This window comes from Oryzias latipes, chromosome 22 (assembly GCF_002234675.1).
Source record: "Oryzias latipes chromosome 22, ASM223467v1".
Classification (NCBI taxonomy): Eukaryota; Metazoa; Chordata; class Actinopteri; order Beloniformes; family Adrianichthyidae; genus Oryzias; species Oryzias latipes.
This window is the reverse complement of record NC_019880.2, coordinates 5169175-5187230: the sequence shown is the minus strand read 5'-3', so window position 1 is coordinate 5187230 and position 18056 is coordinate 5169175. Positions and strand designations below refer to the sequence as shown.

Here is an 18056-nt window from a genome sequence, read left to right as displayed (position 1 = left end):
AATTTATTCAGGGATTTCTTTTGGCACTAAGCGAAAACTGCACTGCAGTGATCCAGCCAAGATGGTACAAATGCGGGGGGACTTTTCCCCTTGGAAAATAATGTTACAGATGCAAAGGAAATGTGCTTAACCCACTAAAGACCCACTTCGATTATCATTTGATCTATGGCATGAGCAGTGGTCTTTTAATTATGATTATGCCGTTTTTAGCCAAAAAGCAAAAAAAAAAACGTGTTGTTTCTGCAGAGCAGCAGGAGTTCATCAGAAATTTGCATCAGAGCTGTGGGCGGGACAATTGGCATGGAGCAACCACTTCCCCTCTCCCCTACCCTTTGCTGAGAGCTCTCTGTTCACACGCTGCTTGTTAGCTCACAGCCTCTAATTCACCAAACCCAACATTATGATGCAAAAATAAACGCAGAACAATATTGAAGCCATCAGTTGTTTAGAGCCAGATACCAGTTCGGATGAGAAAAACAAAGGCGTACTTGAATCTAGTCGTCTACAAGTGGATGCATCAGAATGGAGCAGAGCAGGGAGCTTGTGGCCCACCCAGCATATTTTCTATGTCACAGACAAACTCTATTTCAAATGGCATTTTTCTCATCTGCTCCTGATTCAGGATTTGAATTAAAGGGTTAAATTTCTTATTATGTCCTCCATCAGAAAAATGCTACACCAAAAAGGAAAACACCAAAAACACTGTTTTCATAGGTCTTCAAGGGTTTATAAAATGCTGCAATTCCTTATATGACCACCAGAGGATTGTGGCAAAGGGAGCAATTTTTCTGTCGACTCCTAACTCAAAAAGTCTAATTTCACACTCAAAGCAAATTAATGAGTCAGTTTTCACGATTATCAATTTATTTGCCATCAATCAATCTTTTGAACCCGCTGAATCCCTTTTGGGGTCATGGAGCTGCTGGGGCCAACCCAACTTCTCTTGACAGGTTGCCAGTCTGTTGTAGGCCTGCTTCATACCTTTCACAAAAACTGTGTGGTGGGGGTTAGATTTGTCATTTTTTACATTCAGAGTCCTTTAGGCGACATTAAAAATGATCCGTTCTGCACTCGCAGCTGCATGTTGGGAGGCGTTAAATACTCTGTTGAACTGGTTTATCTCTCCTGAAAATGTTTGCATTTGCTCCACATTTAACATGTAAAGCTCATTGAAAATGCATGCAATGTCAGAAAGCTGAACTGCTAATATAATCCTGCTCAAAATATGTGCGTCTTATGATGAGCGTCAGATAATTCCACTCACTGTCAGTGCGTCTGAACATGTTTTGTACGTTTTCAAGAAAAATAACGGTTAAAAATGCATTTTCTCATGGTTTTAATCAATCTTTTCATCTGTCTCATATTTTGGATTGTTTTTTTTTATTCCGAAAAGAAATGCATAGAGCTAAATGATGAAATTGAACTAAAATAATGTTTTCTCTCAGGTCTCCCCTTTTTGTCATACGTTCCTACAAAGGTGCTAAAGCTCTCTCTGCTATTTGCAGAAAAAAAATCATTCAAAAACGTAAAAAATTACCAGTACTGTAAACAGAAATATCATGAAAGTGAAGACATCAAAGATGCCAAAGATCAATCCCAGCTCCCCACACTGTGACCCTCCAAACTGGCAGAGAGGCTCCAGCAGATAAGCTGTGTCCTACTAAAAGCAAAGTCATTTTTAGGCTCCCAGGGTCTGAAGTCAAATAGTTTATGTGACGAGAACGTATCGTTACACAGCAGGACTTTCTAAATATTCAGTGGAGACCAAGTACGTTTCCATCAGGACTTCAACAAGTGTAAATGGATGTGTCTTAATTCTATGGCTTTGCCTTGTTCCCTTTACATTTGGAGGAGTTAGAAAGTCTCCTTTATTTTTCAAACATAAGGGTAGCAGACCTTTTCAAAATAAAGTTTATAAGGGTTTTAAAGGACAAGAAAAATAACTAAAATTGAAAATTATATAATTGCAGTGTCTAGAATCATAAGAATGGCCACTTGGTAATGTTTATCATCTTAAAGCATGACATTTATAATTTTAGAAAAAAAACAACTCTTATTTTGGTTAAACTTGCTGACGAGACCCTTCCTGTTTATTTTTCACATCAGTCTGGCTTGTTTGCACTTTCGACCGCTTAAAAGACAAGAACCTATGTTATTAAAACTAAATTTTATAGACTTAAACATAAGTTAAACTGAGCTTACACATATCAGCAAACCATGCTTACCTTAAACTAATGAAGAAGAAAGGAAACCAATGACATGACTAACTTAACCCTGGAGAACCCAACAACAGCTTTCTTTAGGGTTTTTAAAGTTAATTAAACACATGTGCTTTTTGTTTGTTCATTTTGGGAAGTAGCAATTAACAGCTTTGCAAATAAAAACATAAAAATAAATAGAAAGATTGAAAAAATATTACACTATGAAGAAAAAAAACAAGGGCCAAATTTGACACCTTGGGTTCTCCAGGATGAAAATCCTAACCATAAACAGATGGTAATATCTGTGAATGGTCAAATGAAATGCATTCATTCTGTAAACCCTTTTTTCAATTTAAAAACCATGTACCTTTTTTAGTTGAGTTCATGCTCCAAACCAGCGCAAAGAAAAGAATGTAACCAGACATGATGGTTTATCAGCTCAAATATTTGACATCAACTGACTGTATTTCATCAAAGAAGATCTCAAATACATTCTGAAACTTCCTGCTTTGATCACATTCTATGTCATTTTTTACGCGAAGTGATGTTGACACTTTTATTCGTTTTCAAGTACAGAGGTTACCAAAAAAAAAAGTTTACCGCCATGCACACTGTTTTATCACAGCACATATCGCCACAGCTGAAACTGCACATCGCCTCTCGGACAGAATCCTCCCTTTTTCCAGCGCAGGCAGAGATGCTGCATGAGATGGAACATGTGCTGACTTAGTGATACTGGTTGGGGGATTCAAAGCGCTTGTTCAGAGAAAGAGGATGATGAAGGCAACGTTTGTTTCAGTGCAAGGCGAAGCAGAAGTCAAAGAAACAGCAGCGGAGAGAGCCAGAGTGAGGATGTAAAATACTGTGTTGGCAAAGCTACTGACCCCAATACTGATTTCAAATGTGAGTGGGGGGAAAAAAATCCCAAACTGTCTCCTGATGAGACAGACTGGCGAGAGTTACACCTGCTGCAGCACAGAAATGTCAAGGCTCCATGAAAGAGAAAACCCAACACAAAAAAACAAATTCTGTCCCTGTGTACAGTAGAAACATTTAAATTGAAGTTTGGCTGCAAACTCTGATGACATTAAATCCATATGCATGCTCATGCCCTGGCATTATTATTCCAAGGCCGTGCATTGAATACCCTCTTTAGTCCCACAAGTAGTCTGTACCCTGTTCCTTATGTGCCTGCTGTTTGACAGGTCTAGACAAGGAAAACAGAATTCCGCTCTTCTGCCAGCATAGCAAATACTTTGCAAAGATAACCTTTTTTTAGCAGTTAGGATCCAGAATAACTTAAATGTTCATGAGTTTGATTAGACTGTTTGATTTTTTTAACTCACTTGGGCTGTTTATAGGTGCTGCGCTTCAGTTAAGCCTTAGTCATAACTGCCCTAATGGGTGGATGGGGGCTGTTCGCGGGCAAAAAATGGACAAATCTGTACGAGGCATGAAGGGGATCTACATGAAATGTTAAGATCCCAGACCACTGGGTGAGGCCGTAGGGCAAAAATGTTCATGTACATTTTTTCTGCAGGCAATGGGTCATTTATGCACTTATGCAAGACTTAATAAGGGGGAAGTAGATGAGACCAAATTGATCTCTATGATTCATGTTGTTAATTGAATCAAATCGAACTATTATACCATTATAAAAACCTTTTTACAATTAAATAAATTGATGAAAATCGATCTTGGAAAATACCATTTGTATTGAGACACAGTAGGTTTATTTTATTCTAACGTAAGAACAACAAAGTGCATCAAAGCGGACAACACACATGTGATAACAGCAAAAAATGATCAGTCCATCATCCCAGTCCAATGTGTGAAAACACAGAATTTAGCAAAGACATGTGACCAGTCAGTGTTGTAGAATGTTCTAATAATTGTTTTGATGTGAAAAATAACTGTGGGCTAAACTAAATGAAACTTAAACTTTATGGAACTAAAATTCAATTGGATTTGACATTAATTCTTGTTTACGTGTTTGTTTGTACACACATATAAATGACACTTGATTATGTTGTAAAAAATACAAGGAATCTGGAAAACTTCAGAGTCACACTTGTTGAAGTTTTGGCTAAAAATCTCCAAGATCAAAGATAGCTTTGCTTCAGGGCAGAAGATTAAAAGCAGGTCCTGAAATGGTAACTGTCCTAATTTATGGTTACTGTGGTGCAGAGGTAGAGTGGTCAACCTCTGATTGGAATATTGCAGGTTCCATTCCCAGACTTGCCCACTCATGTATCAAAGAGTTCTTGGGCAAGACACTGAACACTGCACTTTCTAATTATAGGTTGGCGCCAGCGTAAGGCAGCAGAGCCTCCATCAGTGTGTAAATGTCTGTATTCATGGGTTAATAGGACTGTGACTGTAAAGCACTTTGGTCCTGCAAGACAGGTAGAAAAGCGCAATATAAATATACACCTTTTACCATTCCACCGTTCGCCTTGTATTTCTCCTCCTAATTTTAAGTCTTTGAGAACGAGGAAGTGGTAGGACCTTTTGTTCTTATGCATGTGATACGTGATTGTGTGGACATTCCCATCCAAACTAGCTTGTTGGTCTTTGACCCAGTGTGTTGTGCTTTCTGAAACCGATCTGCTGCCCGTCATGGTCAGCAACACAGCAACAGTCTATAATTAGGGTTCAATTAGGGTCAATTGGATCAATACTCCTGGAGCAGCGAACCTTTCTGCAGAGAGTATGTCTTATCAGTCTGCTACAGCGCCTGTTGGTTTAGCTAATGATGGGTGTTATAGCGCGCTAGACTGCAGGTAATCTTCTCGGGTTAAATGACAGGGTGACACGAAGCACCGCACTCAGGATTGGTGCTCTTTGGGTATTGCTTCTCTAACTCTGATTCTCTTGTCTCCTGATGTGTGTCTGTGTTGGTGGTGAAGGACAGATCCTCCTGCGCTGGATGCATTCATCATGGACAAAGCCCTTTTGGACTTTGAGGTCTCCATCGATGCCGACTGCAAACTGCTCACTGTGGGGAAGCCTTTTGCCATTGAAGGTGCGCACACATTCATGCCTCTCTAATGGCCTGTTGATCTTTGTCAGGAGGTGCTCTGTTAAATTAGCTTTAAACCTTTTGGATTCTGTGTTATTGTCTCAGGATATCGTAGTTCTGTTGAGCTCTGCCTTCTGTGTTTCGATGAAAGCTGTTTCACTTTATTTTTTGTATATTTTACGCTTTAAATGGAAGTTAAATTTAGGTCTTCATGTGTGAGAAATCTATTTGTTCCTGCAACATTAAAGAAATCATCTCCAACATGACTAATGAGAAAAACAACAAACTGCCTTAAACAGCAGCTTTTATCTCAACAACTCAAGTGAAATAATGAGAAAGAAAATGAAAAAGCAACCAATTTAAACTAAAAGTGTTATATACAACAAGCTTTAGAGTAATACCAGCAAGAGAGTTATCTGCCAGGTCAACTATAGCGAGAGCCAACAAGATCTGAAAGAACTTTTGTGATGTTACCCTTAAATATCAAGCATTGAGGGTCAATTAAAGGCAAGGCAGAGAAGACGGCCATCTGACTTTGCAATTAATAAATCAATCACTAAATATCTGCTAAATAAAACAGTGCCAGCTTAATTAACAATTAAAGACATGAAGCTTTTTTGAGGACATCTGAGGAGCTGAAGCTGGGAGGATTAGCTCTTTTTATCGTGGTTCTACGAGCAGCGACTAGCAGTGAAATGATCTTGTGAGTACTCAAGGAACCCAGTCCTGCCTTCAACATCCTTTAAAAATGTTTCTGTGAACATGCACCTACAATTTAAAGAAAGGACAGATGATAAATTATTTTAGGGATAGAGGCAGAGGTAAAATCTCAATGTCATTTCTGTTAACAAAAGCGATTCTTCTTCACACATTACTATGAAGGGAACAGCTCCCTTTGATTACATCATGTTTGAATTTTTTAAGAACCAGCAACAGTCAAAAGGGACACTTTTTTTATTTAATATTGCATTGTGAGATATACACAATTCTCCCCGAAAAGACAAAAAACGATCAGCTTCCTTCAAAATAAATAGATTTAAGGGGAAATAACATAGGCTTGATGTCAAACCTTCTTAACACTCTTTGAACTACCATCACTTTTCTTCCATTTGTGTTGGGGTCTCCTGCATAAATCAAATGTCACTGAAATTGCAACAGAGAAAAGCAGTGATACAAAGGTCTAAAGCCGCTTCTTTTGCGCGTCAACGCTAATTTCCACTGGCCTGTCCAGGGTGAGCCTCTGTTGCATTTAGACACAAAACAAAGGAATATTAATTAAACAATTGGAAGGTTTACACCGCCTCGGTCCTGTCTACGTCTTATGTCCACCCTACGCAACGCAACACAAGGTTTAAGCAGGAGTTTCATTTCGAGTCTGCTAATGCGTCAATTTCATGGTAAAAAGCCAGAGAAACAGGTGCAGCTTTCAAAATAAAAAATGTCCATTGTACTTTCAGAATAAAACTTTATAAATTTTATTTCATATTTACGGTGTAGTGTCCACACAATAACAAATGTTAACACCCCACTGTGTCCATTTTCGCCATGAAGTCAAAAGTTTGATTTTGAAAGTACCAGAAACATAACATCTTTCATGACACAAAACACATGATTTCAAGGACTCGGAGAGGAAGGATAGGACATTGGGGCCTGATTGCCAAAGTTTCGGATGTTGAGGACATGGGAATAGAAGGACAAATTCCTCCTCCGGGAGTCAGGAGGGAGAAGGGACGGACCGGAGACGCAACAGAGACAGTGTAAACTGACCGAAAGTCTTAAAACTGACTCTTCAAGCAAAGAAACGGAGATGCATCATAGATGGACCAGTGGAAATTAAGGGTTAGAAACATCAAAGCTACAGAAGCCCTGAAATATAAATCACATCAACAAATCACCTAACGCAAAAACATAAGAGAGATGAAAATGACTGGGGGAAAAAGGGAAAACAAATAATTAAAGAAACAACATTACATTTAGAAAATTCCAGAAACCAAAACACAATTACAAAAAAATCATTGCTGATTGGATTATGATATCCAGTATTATTTCATGCCAAATAACTTTTGGTTGAAATGATGTATAAACATCCTCCAATCAGCGTTGGCCTATAGTACCTACCTTTTCCGGTTTTCCTTTGTTTTGTTTGTTAACATTTCTTGCTGATTTCTGAAAATTGCTTTTGTTTTCCGAAATGTGTAATTGTCATTGTGACCCCTAATATGCTTTAGTGTATGATTTCTTGGGGATATTTGCGCTTCAGGGCCACCGTACAAAGGGGCTTTTCTTCACTTCAGAATCCACTGGAATTGTGTTAACTACATTAACGCAATAATTCATAGCACAGCAACACTGGATAAAATAAAAGGGTTCATTTATGAACGTGTGCACATGCGCCACACAACAAACAACTTGCCATAGAATACTGATTTTAGAAGTATGGATATGCGCCAACACACATACGTTCAGTTCCAGCACTTCAGTTGTCTGCATGACTGACAGCATAAGAAGTGTGTGATGCCACAGGGTTTTCAATGATTTATTATTAATAACACAACTCTCCATAAGAAAACTTTGGACTTAATGATCAAAGATTTTGAATAAGTGTAAAACAAAATGTAAACAAATCAACTGCCAGTCAAAAAAAAAAAAGACAGCTAATTAGCCACACAGGGGGTTATTGTGTGCAAGTTCCTTAACATTGCTGCATGAGGGTGTATGTGTCAATGTTTTTTTTATTTATTTTTGAGCTGCTTTTGTTTTCCACTTGGATTTCTGACAGGAAGGGCATTTTTTTGTTCAGTCCGATAATCATCATGTGCACCATTGCTTCCCCGATTTGGCCAAGTAACATTTCCACCTCACATCTTGGTCAAATACATTTACGCAGCTCTGCCTCCTCATCCATGCAGACAATTCCCAAAACTATTCCACTTAAAACAAAACAGAATCTCCAGAACATCTCCACAATGTCGGGTTTATGGATAAAATTCACAAACGTGTCGTCCTTCACTGCATCCAACACCAGTTCCAGCTTTAAGTAAGCCAATCCACTCCTTTTTCATCTTGATATAAGGCTTGGATACTACTAATACATTTCCAATATGGTATTGGACATGGCAATTTATCATTTTACATAGCTTTAACAGTCTTGTATGATTGAAGCAGAAATTGTGCTCGCAGCTGCAGTACTATAGTGGCACCAGGAACAGTTGTACACACAAGTCAAGCAGTGAATTATATCACTTGTAGAAATAAAAGCTGCTGACGACGTGCCAGAACAGATTATGTCTTTGCTCTGATTCTTTCTGGTTATGAACAGTATTTTCTTCCAATTTGATGAAAGGAAGCTTCCTATTACTATTCTGGTAGTATTCTAATGCCGTGCCATGTGCACATGTAAACCTTCTGAAGGTCAGAGTGATGGGACATTTCTGCTGGTATGACAAATTCTTTGGATTTATCAAACGTTTTCAACTTGATTCAGCTTAGTCACGACAGGATTTCTGCAGGGAAAGGGAAAGCATGCATGCTTATGCTTTCTGTGCATGCATATTACAGTACGGGGGTGTGCTCAAGTGGGTATTCGTGTCAATCGTTTCTCCTTGTATCACTGAGACAAGCGAGTGCTTGTAGTAAGAGTTGCCACATGGGGCCAAAAGCTAACTTTAAAGCTCCTTCTGTGTCTGTCAAAGTGTAGCCTTAGAAAGACCCCACATTTCTGACTCGCTGTACATTCTCAGTGCTCTGGAGATTATCTTCTGCTTTCTTCGCTGCATGAGACAGAATGAGCTGATGCACTGCTCATGATTGTGCAGATGGGAAAGTGGGTCTCATTGATATATAGAGTGGGCCAGTCTGATGAGTACTTGAGTTATACTTGATGTGAACAGTAGAAAAAGCATCTACAGTGGCATCAGGGGCTATTTCCCTTTACAGTACGTTCAAGAAAGAGTACAATGGTGGAGGAAAAGGCTTCATAGTCGTTAAAAAAAAAGAAAGCCCAGGAAATGACCCGAGCAGGAAACAGAAAGGATGGGAAATAAAGTAGGTGGGAAAAAAGAACAACAAAGGTAATAAAAATGATGGGGGCTGAGGGAGGTGGGAGTTCAGCATAAGGAGATAGAGGGCTTTCATTTGCCCACTGCCAGTTTGTGCCTTTCTGCATGGCGAGTGATAAAAGAGCCAGCCAACAGTGTCCCCTAATCAAGACAAACCTTCACCCCAAGCCAATAGGCTGAGGAGTGGGGGGAGAAAAGGGAAAGAAGTGTTATGTGGTCCATGTGGAGCAACATTTATAGAGCAGTTTGTGGTCCAGAGATACCGAGGTTGAACAATGTGGAATCGCTGCAGGCGAGGCGCTCTGTTGAAATCTTCTGGCTGCTTAACTGGAGAGAGATGCGGAGGTGTAGCTGCGCGTCCGTTTTCACTGAGTGCCGCTGGGAGATGTTTACGACAGCCCAGACACACCCCATTAATAATATTGCCAGTGAACAAGAAGCTCTGCCTGCTTGCTCATATGTGTTTGCGGAGTGTAGGTGATTGTGAATATACCCCTGTGTGCATAAGTTCAGTCAAGCAGGACGGAGTGTGTCTGAAGATGAAAAGGAGGATGGCAGAAGACTTTGTTGCCGGGCCGAGTGTTGTTGGTCGGGCAGCTCGGGTCTGACAGCAGCGACATGCAGCCACTTTTGTTTTCTTATGCTTCTCTGCTTCCGTGTGAAATTCCCAGAGAAAGAAAGCCCCACTGAAAAGGAAAATAAACGGACTGATGGTCTTGAGCTAGAAATGGTGTGGATGTGCTGATATTATTTTTTATCATTAACACAAAAAGTGCCAATTCGTTTATTTAGGAGATCCCAACATTTGTATTATTTGACTGCACTTCCACTTAAATACATAAACTTACATTATGGGAATTGTTAAAAAAAATAAAGTGTGCACAATGTACTATCATGACACTGAGAAGAAATAAAAACATTTAATTCATTTTGCACTTTCAGCTATATGTGTGTATAACTACTGTATGTTCAAATCATTTGTTTTATTTAGAACGAATGAGGAAAAATAGTATTTTGAAGCATAACTAGAAAGAAGATTTTACTATTTAAATTATTTAAAAGAAGAATCTGTCCACAAAATAAATGCAGCAAATATGAAAAGATTTTTTTATGCATTTATATACAATTTACATCAAAGTCAGTTGAAACTTCAGCAGACTTTTCAGTGAATGAAATAAAGTACTTTAAAGTCTAGAGGGGATACAAGATCTTCTGTAGTGGAAGTTTGAAGCACATCCTTTTCTGATGTTTACTTCTTGCCATCTGTTCTGTCTGGTTTGAAGATGACGAATCTCAAATGAAACATGAAAGTCAGTCTTTCATAGTTCATGTAAACCAGTCGGTAGCTGCGTGTGAAGTGTTCACTGCTTCCCGTGCAGCTGCAGATGGACATTCTTACCTTTGACTACAGAGGAAAGCCACTTTAATAGTCACGTGTGTTCAAACAGAACCGCCTTGAAATGAAGTTGATTCATGTTTTTTTTACCTGGGGACCCAGTGACGTGCACTCACTTGGTGAGAAAAGAGCAAAATTGTGTGGTTTGAAGGAAAAAAGCCCTAAAACTCAAGTGGACTCCACTTTGACTCACACATACATTTGTGACAACAACTTCTCTGATGTAGCAGCAACCATTAAAGTGCTACCTTTAGCTGGAAATGCATTTCCATTTCAGGGTTAGTATAATAGAAACAAAAACTCTCATTCAATAAACTTCCTGCTATTTTTGAAAAGGATTCAGAAATTATTTAGAGGAAATAAGTGTCCCAGACCTACAGTAGCATTGAGACTTTTGTTCCCATGTCTGTACATAGGGCAGCAGTGGTCCTAACTCCCAGGCTGAGGACGGGTACCGGTCCGTGGGACAGTTGGTGTAGGGCTGCAGTAAAAACAAAAAACAGGAGTCTTCGCTCTAAGTATGGATTTATTGCAACAGTTCCAACATACCAACTCCACGCTGCATAATATTCAGAAACCGTCTGTCTAACGTTACGTGGATGCTGCTAATAAAGTTGCCCAGACAGTGGATTTACATTCATCATTATATTTAGAAAATACCAGTATCTTTCAATGAGGCTGAAGTTGGCATCTTATTTTTTTAGCTTTCACTGTGACAGTTCCTACACAAAAATCGAGAGTACAAGTAAAGTTTAAACCAGCTGCAGATATTTTACAGAGGATGAAGATACATTTTACCCTCAAAAGTTGAGGGAAACTGGAGGCTAAACAAAAGAAAATGGAGGCACACTTTAGCCTCGTACAGGCTGGTCCATGAAAATGTTGTCGGACATTAAAGCGGTCCGTGTCCTCGAAAAGGTTGAGGAGCACTGGTCTAAGAAAGTGTTGCAGCCCATAAATGGGCTCCTCTGCTCCTCTTCACCAGTAAATTTACTGAAGAGGAGCAGGAAGGTTAGAGCTACAGAAGCAGCCAGGCTGGGATTGGTGGATATATTCCAACAGAGCATGCTGTGAGTAAAGTTTACAGACACGGATTTCAGTTTATTTCAAAGCTGTGGAGGACGGGAAGTTGGATTCACTGTCCAAAAATAGCAATGTGCTGCAGGTGTTCTCCTGATTTTGAAGCAACAGTGATAATTCTGGGTATCCGGCGTATAATTATGTGGCGCTGCCGTGTTAAAACCGTTTCTGCACTGTTTCAACAGCTTTCTGTCCTAACTCCTTTTAGCATTTGCAGAGGAGTAAATGAGTTAGACAGGGAAGAAGCAGCCCATCCTTGGCCTCCAAATCCTCCAGAACTCAGTGGGAATGGCAAGATGTGTTGGAAAAAACAAATCCTTTTTTGGAACGGGCTAAATAACAGTTGGTTGGCTGTTTGTTTACATAATTTGGGGAAGATTCTGCTGTCAATCACAAATGACCAAAACAAGTTATTTCAATATTCTTTTGACTCTTAAGAAATAATTAGTAAATCTGTTTTGTTTTTCCAATCTTTATGGTTTTTTTTTGGTTTCGTTGTTATAAACTGAAGTGATTTTTAAAAGACAACTGTCTCTGTGTGGGAATTTGAGTGACGGCTTTGGGATTTGAAGCCCTGTGATGGAGTGCGAAAGTGTCTGGGAGAAAGAATCAAAACAAATGACAAGTGGCGGCCCACTCTTATTTCTCTGTTTGACTGAGCGCTCTAAAGAAACGTGGATGGAGATAGGCCGATGACAGAGGAATGCTGTCTGACGGGTGGAAATAAAAAAGGAAGAGGAGGAAGAAGCACAGAGACAAAGCGGCAGACGAGCTGAAAGACGAAAAGAAGAATGGAGTGAAGCAGAAAATGAACAAAAGTGAAGGGATGGCAGAGATAAGGAAGGGATTAGAAGAGGACAAGCCCAGCAGCAATGGTGGGAGAGAACTGACCTGAGGGAGGCAAATAGGATGATTGTCGTGATGGGAGAAGGAAAGGTAAAGAAAGGAGGAATTGTGCAGAGAGAGACGACAGGACGGAGGCAAAGGAAGGGAAGCAAAGACAGTTTTTGTCATGTAGGAAGCAGAGTGTGACAGATGCGTGAACCTCGCTCTTCTCTGTTGCTGTCCACAATCCCCATCAGACTCACACACCTTGACAGGCCCGTAACACACACACACACATACATAAGCGCACTAACAAACAATTGCTATGTCTGGGACGAGCACACCTTAAAAAACGCTTGTAGGAAAAATGAAAGGAAGCAACAACCTAAGGAATCAGGGCTAAACATTTTTCTAAATTTTTGATTCACACTGCAAAAACAGGCCCCGTTAGAAATAACTCAAAAAAATTAAAAATTAAACAACAGTTGCTTTAATTATGCAAAAAAAATCTTCAGTGTAATCTTCAGTGTAATCTCCAAAGGGGTAAAATTGGTCTTACCAATAGTTCTTTTTTTAGGAAAGATTTTTTTTATTTTTCTTGCGAGACAGAAAAGATCATTTTCTTTAGTTTCCTATAGATTCAGTTTTGGGCAGAATTTTTATGTTATGTTTTGTTTTTGGCAAAATCTCTGAAAATATTAAAACACCATTCTGCAAATTAAAGCAGTAAATGCTGGAATAAGGTATTTTAATTGCAGTTTTAATGATAAATATAATATTTGTTATTATATTGGTCTCATTACACCATAGTATGCCAGATGAATTCATGCATACTAAAGATTATAGCATACTGATTCACCTAGTCATATTTGCTCACTTAAAGTTCTATTTATGTGTTTGAGTACTGTTCAAGCCTTATTTGATTACCCAAACTCCTTTTGTCAGATTTGTTTAAGCTCAGCCAGGTTACATTGAATTTCAGGTCACTTTATTCATGGTCTGCTAGCTTCAGATCCAAATCCAGCTGAACCACTTGAGGAGCCCAACACTTTTTTTTCACATTTTTAATGCTCAAATAGCAAAAAAGAAAGTAAAATCTCAATGCACCACCGGTTTTCTTTCGTAAATCTCTTATGAGGTTTTATACATGTGCACTGGCCTGATTTTGGCTCCCATTTTCACCCATAAATGCCGGCAAACACTTCTAACCTAGTCAGTCTTTTCCATACAAAAGCAAATAATTCCCTCTATTGGCAAATTCTGCTGCAAGAAAAGGAGACAAAAATAATTGACAGGTACTCTCTACCCGTTAAATGAAGTTAATGTTAAAATGGTATTTAAAAGAACACCTTCTTTGCTGTGGTTCTTTTCACATCACAGTGTGGTGCCTGGATTTAAACAGGATGTGGAAAAAAGATTAAAATAAATATAAGAGACTGGTTCTAACATCAGATTTACAAAGAAAGTAAAACAAAATAGAAGCAGGTGATAAAATCTCTGTGTAAATGTGAGGTTACACTGACAGAAAGATAAATCCCCAGCAAGTAAAACCAAGGTGTGCCTATGCAAAAGAGGCAAAGTGACAGGAATGTGGGATTTTCCAAACAGATCCCCCGCTGAACCCGAAGCAGTTCAGTAGATACAATAAAAACTTTAAAAAGTGACAAAAAAAGCAAACAGCTCTGACAGAGCCACAACTTTACAAAAACAGAATAAATTATTTAAAAATAGAAAATTTTAAAGGCTTCCTAAAAACCCAATCTGTAGGTTTGTGCATTTCCCACAATGATTTTAACCCTATAAAGACCACTACATCTAAGAAGTGACAGAAAATTCAATTTTTTAGAATTCATTTGTTTTTTAACCCTTTGATGAAATCCCCCCTAAAAAGTTAGGGATTAGATATAGAGGTATAGATAGTATTAATGATGATACATTGAGTGATTTGGTAAGTTTTTGCTGACGACAATGTTAGTTAAACATATGAACAATATTTGACATGAGTGTTCAGGCGGAAAAGACCCTTATTTATCCACTGTCTCCAATTTGATACACACATTTCTAACATGGTGGAAATGTATTATAAAGAATTCGTTATCAATAAATTTTCATTCTGTCAAAACAAGTACTAATTTAAAAAAATGAATGACAATAGATGAGTTATTCTCACCATAAAGTTTTGAAAATTAGTTAAATTTTTTCCACTAGAAGTGTTTTTGAGATTTCATAAGGTAGCCATTTTGAAATGAGCAGGAAAAGCCCTTCTACCGCCCCTAGTGGAAGTATGATGAACTACCGGGCAGAAAACGCAGTTAAATACAATGGGTTTTTAAGGAAAGTTTGGATCATGCTAATGAGATAAGGGCCTCAGAAATGCATGTGTCATATTTGACGCAAATGATTATATGACGTTAAAAAGATTCTATATTTCCAAACTGAAAAAGGTACGTTTATTATACCATGGTCTGGTGAATACTCGACTTTGATTGGCTGCTGGGTCTGGATTAAAAAAGTGATAATCCACAGTGATACTGCACACCTAAAAAAGAAGTTCTGGTCACATAGCTTCAATGTTCTATATCACTGCGCTGGCTTCTTTAAAACAAACTTTTGCTTCATCATCTGGACAAAAACCAGCGGTAGGAGGTGAACTTTCTCTCTGAACTGATGCTAGGTTTTTTACCTCTCGAGACGATGAGCACATATATTGCTTTCCTTTCCCGCTGCAATTGAGGTTGGTGCATCTAAACCAAGAAAATAACAAGAAAAAAGTACTTAAAACTAACTGAATATTTCAATTTTGTAAGTGACCATAGTATAAGCAGGATATTGTCCTTCGAGGTGTGCATTATCAGAAATGAAGCACGCCGTGGAAGCCTGAACCATCCAAACCAAAGTGGAGGATTGTTGCTTCCACAAAGCAACATTTAAGTTATGTGACTGGAACTTCCATTTTAGTTGTGCATTATCACTTTTAATCCACACCCAACAGCCATTCAGAATCGAGTATTTACCCGAACCATGGTGTAAGTAAGGGTTAATGACTGACAAAGTATGCATTATCAGAAATTAATGCACGATGTGGAAGCCTGAACCGTCCGACGCAAAGCAGGGGATGGTTGCTTCCGTGAAGAGCGGTAGTTTAACCCAATTATACCATGATCACTTACAAAATAAATAAATATTCAACCAGTTTTTAATGCTTTATTCTTGTTATTTTTGTGGTCTGGATCACTTTTTTCACCAAAAGTAGACTATTTGTTGCGAGATGCGGCGGAGCATCCATAGCTCTGACATCCAATCTCAACTGTAGCTGCAAAGGAAAGCGATAAATATGCTGATGGTCATGATGGGTTAAATGAAGCATCAGTTCAGAGAGAAAGTTCACCTATTACCGCTTGTTTTTGTCCAGATGATGAAGCAAAAGTTTGTTTTAAAGAACCCAGTGCAGTTAAACAGTACATTTAAGCTACGTATGTGACCGGAACTTATTTTACTTTCTTTTTAGGCGTGCGGTTATCATTTTAATGCACACCCAGCAGCCCCTCAGAATCGTGTATTCACCCAGAACATGGTATAATTTCTGATAATGCACACTTCGTCTGCCATTGTCCCTAGAAATTTTGTTTCATCAATCCCATGATCAGTAGTATATTTTTTTACTTTGATTCTTATTGTTGTTGTTCACTTTTTGGTATATCCCTTCGGTGGTCGCCACAGCAAATCAGATTTGACTGTTTTGCACAGGTGCTTTGGCAGAGAGTTTTACACTGGGTGCCTCCTGACACAACCCTGTATTTTATCCAGGCTGGGGACTGGCACAGCGGAAACCCAGATCTGAGTTCCTTTGTGGCTACACAGTCAGGCAGTAGCATGAAATCTTTCCTGCGTGCCAATCCTCAGCCAACTGAGCCGTCCAGCCGCTTTGATTTAGCTTCTTATAGTCAGCAGCTTATTCAGTTGCATTTTTTTGAAACTAAATATAGTGAATCAATGTTGTTCCTAGAAAACTATATCCCAAAGGTAGTTTTATTGAGCATAATACTTGATTGATACTTTATGTATGCTAATATGGTTGAGGACCTCGGCGGTCTACCTCAGGTACTTCAGCTAAAGATCTAATGTTTCCTACAGAATGCTTTATAAAAAGGAAAATGTATTCTTTTTGTGCTCAGGGATTGCCCTTCCCCTCCAATCGTGTTCAGAGGAACTGAACTATGTTTGGTCTTTTGTACTTGCTTTAGTTTTGGTCTGTAACTGCAGGGGACTTGTATGAAGTGAGCATAGTGTGAGCTCTGAGTGTATAACTTGCGTCATACTGTAAGCTGCACTGAGGTTCTTGCTGCTTAAGGCTTTGCTGATGAGGTCAGGCTAGGTCAGTGTTGGGGGGGGTCCGGCTGCGCTTGATGCTGTGTGGGTGACTTTTATGGAATCTGACAACGCCATGACTAAAGATTGGGGCATTCACTTCAAGTTTAAATCGGTCTGCTTTTTATACTATTTAGATGGAATTTTAAGACACACACAAATGGGTGGCTGTGGTGCAAAGGTAAAGCACTCAATGTCTGGTCGGAAGGTCGCAGATTTGGTTCCCACCTTGCTTGCCCGTATGTCGAAGTGTGCAAGACACTGAACCCCACACTGCACCTGGTGTTCACAGTTATCACCGTTCATTGCAGCTGAGCTTCTTTGAATGTGCGTATGGGTGAATGGGACTTGTGACTGCAAAGCACTTTGGAGCTTAATCAAGATTCTTTTTTTTAAGAACTATATACATTTTAGGCCATGCCATAAAACCATTGACTGTGTTTGAGAACTGGTCCGAGTGATTGTGACGTCACCCATAAACCATTAAATTTTTCTGGTTCAAGCAAAATAAAGTCAATTCAGTCGCCATTTTTTCTTAATACAGACATCGCTATGGTAGAACCAGACGTCATAAGTAAGCAGTGACTGGGCCAGGTCGATCTGAGTCAACAATTCTCTGGCAACAACTTTCGCCAATCAGGAGGGAGCTTGCTGGACGGCCACACCCCTACCACTTGAAAGCGGGCTCAGGAGAATCTGACAAATGTTTCAAACAATGGACGTTGGGGCCAGCAGACACCACATACTTTTATTGCCCCTACAGTAGAAATATTATAAAAAATATGATTACCAAAAACATGTTAAAAAGGGAGCAGAGCAAGAATGGTTATTCACATATGTATTGACTGAGTAAAACCTGTATATTTCTCCATAGAAGTCTATGAGATTTTGGCTTCTTAGAGTGTGCTGGCACTCAGAGGGGTCATTTAGTCCAGTTCTCATTTACAGTCAGCGCATAAAACAGAAAAAAATGTGTGCTGTATATAAACATGAAGCTTTGAATTCTTTAGAGTGCTACAAGAAGAAAAATAAGTCGTCCCTGGTGCATTAAGGATGTACCTGGCAAAATGAACACCTTACTAATAGTGTCTGTTCCTCTCTGGTGT

The 18056-nt window shown here is 39.1% G+C and overlaps 1 protein-coding gene across 1 annotated transcript in view; it reads left to right on the top strand.

The window, feature by feature from the left end:
• Nucleotides 1-18056, top strand: part of grin3b (glutamate ionotropic receptor NMDA type subunit 3B) — a 124163-nt gene that overhangs the window by 94543 nt on the left and 11564 nt on the right. The window contains exon 8 of the mRNA XM_023951528.1: nt 5111-5226. Within this exon, the coding sequence (XP_023807296.1) occupies nt 5111-5226 (116 nt within the window). The remainder of the gene's footprint in view (nt 1-5110; nt 5227-18056) is intronic.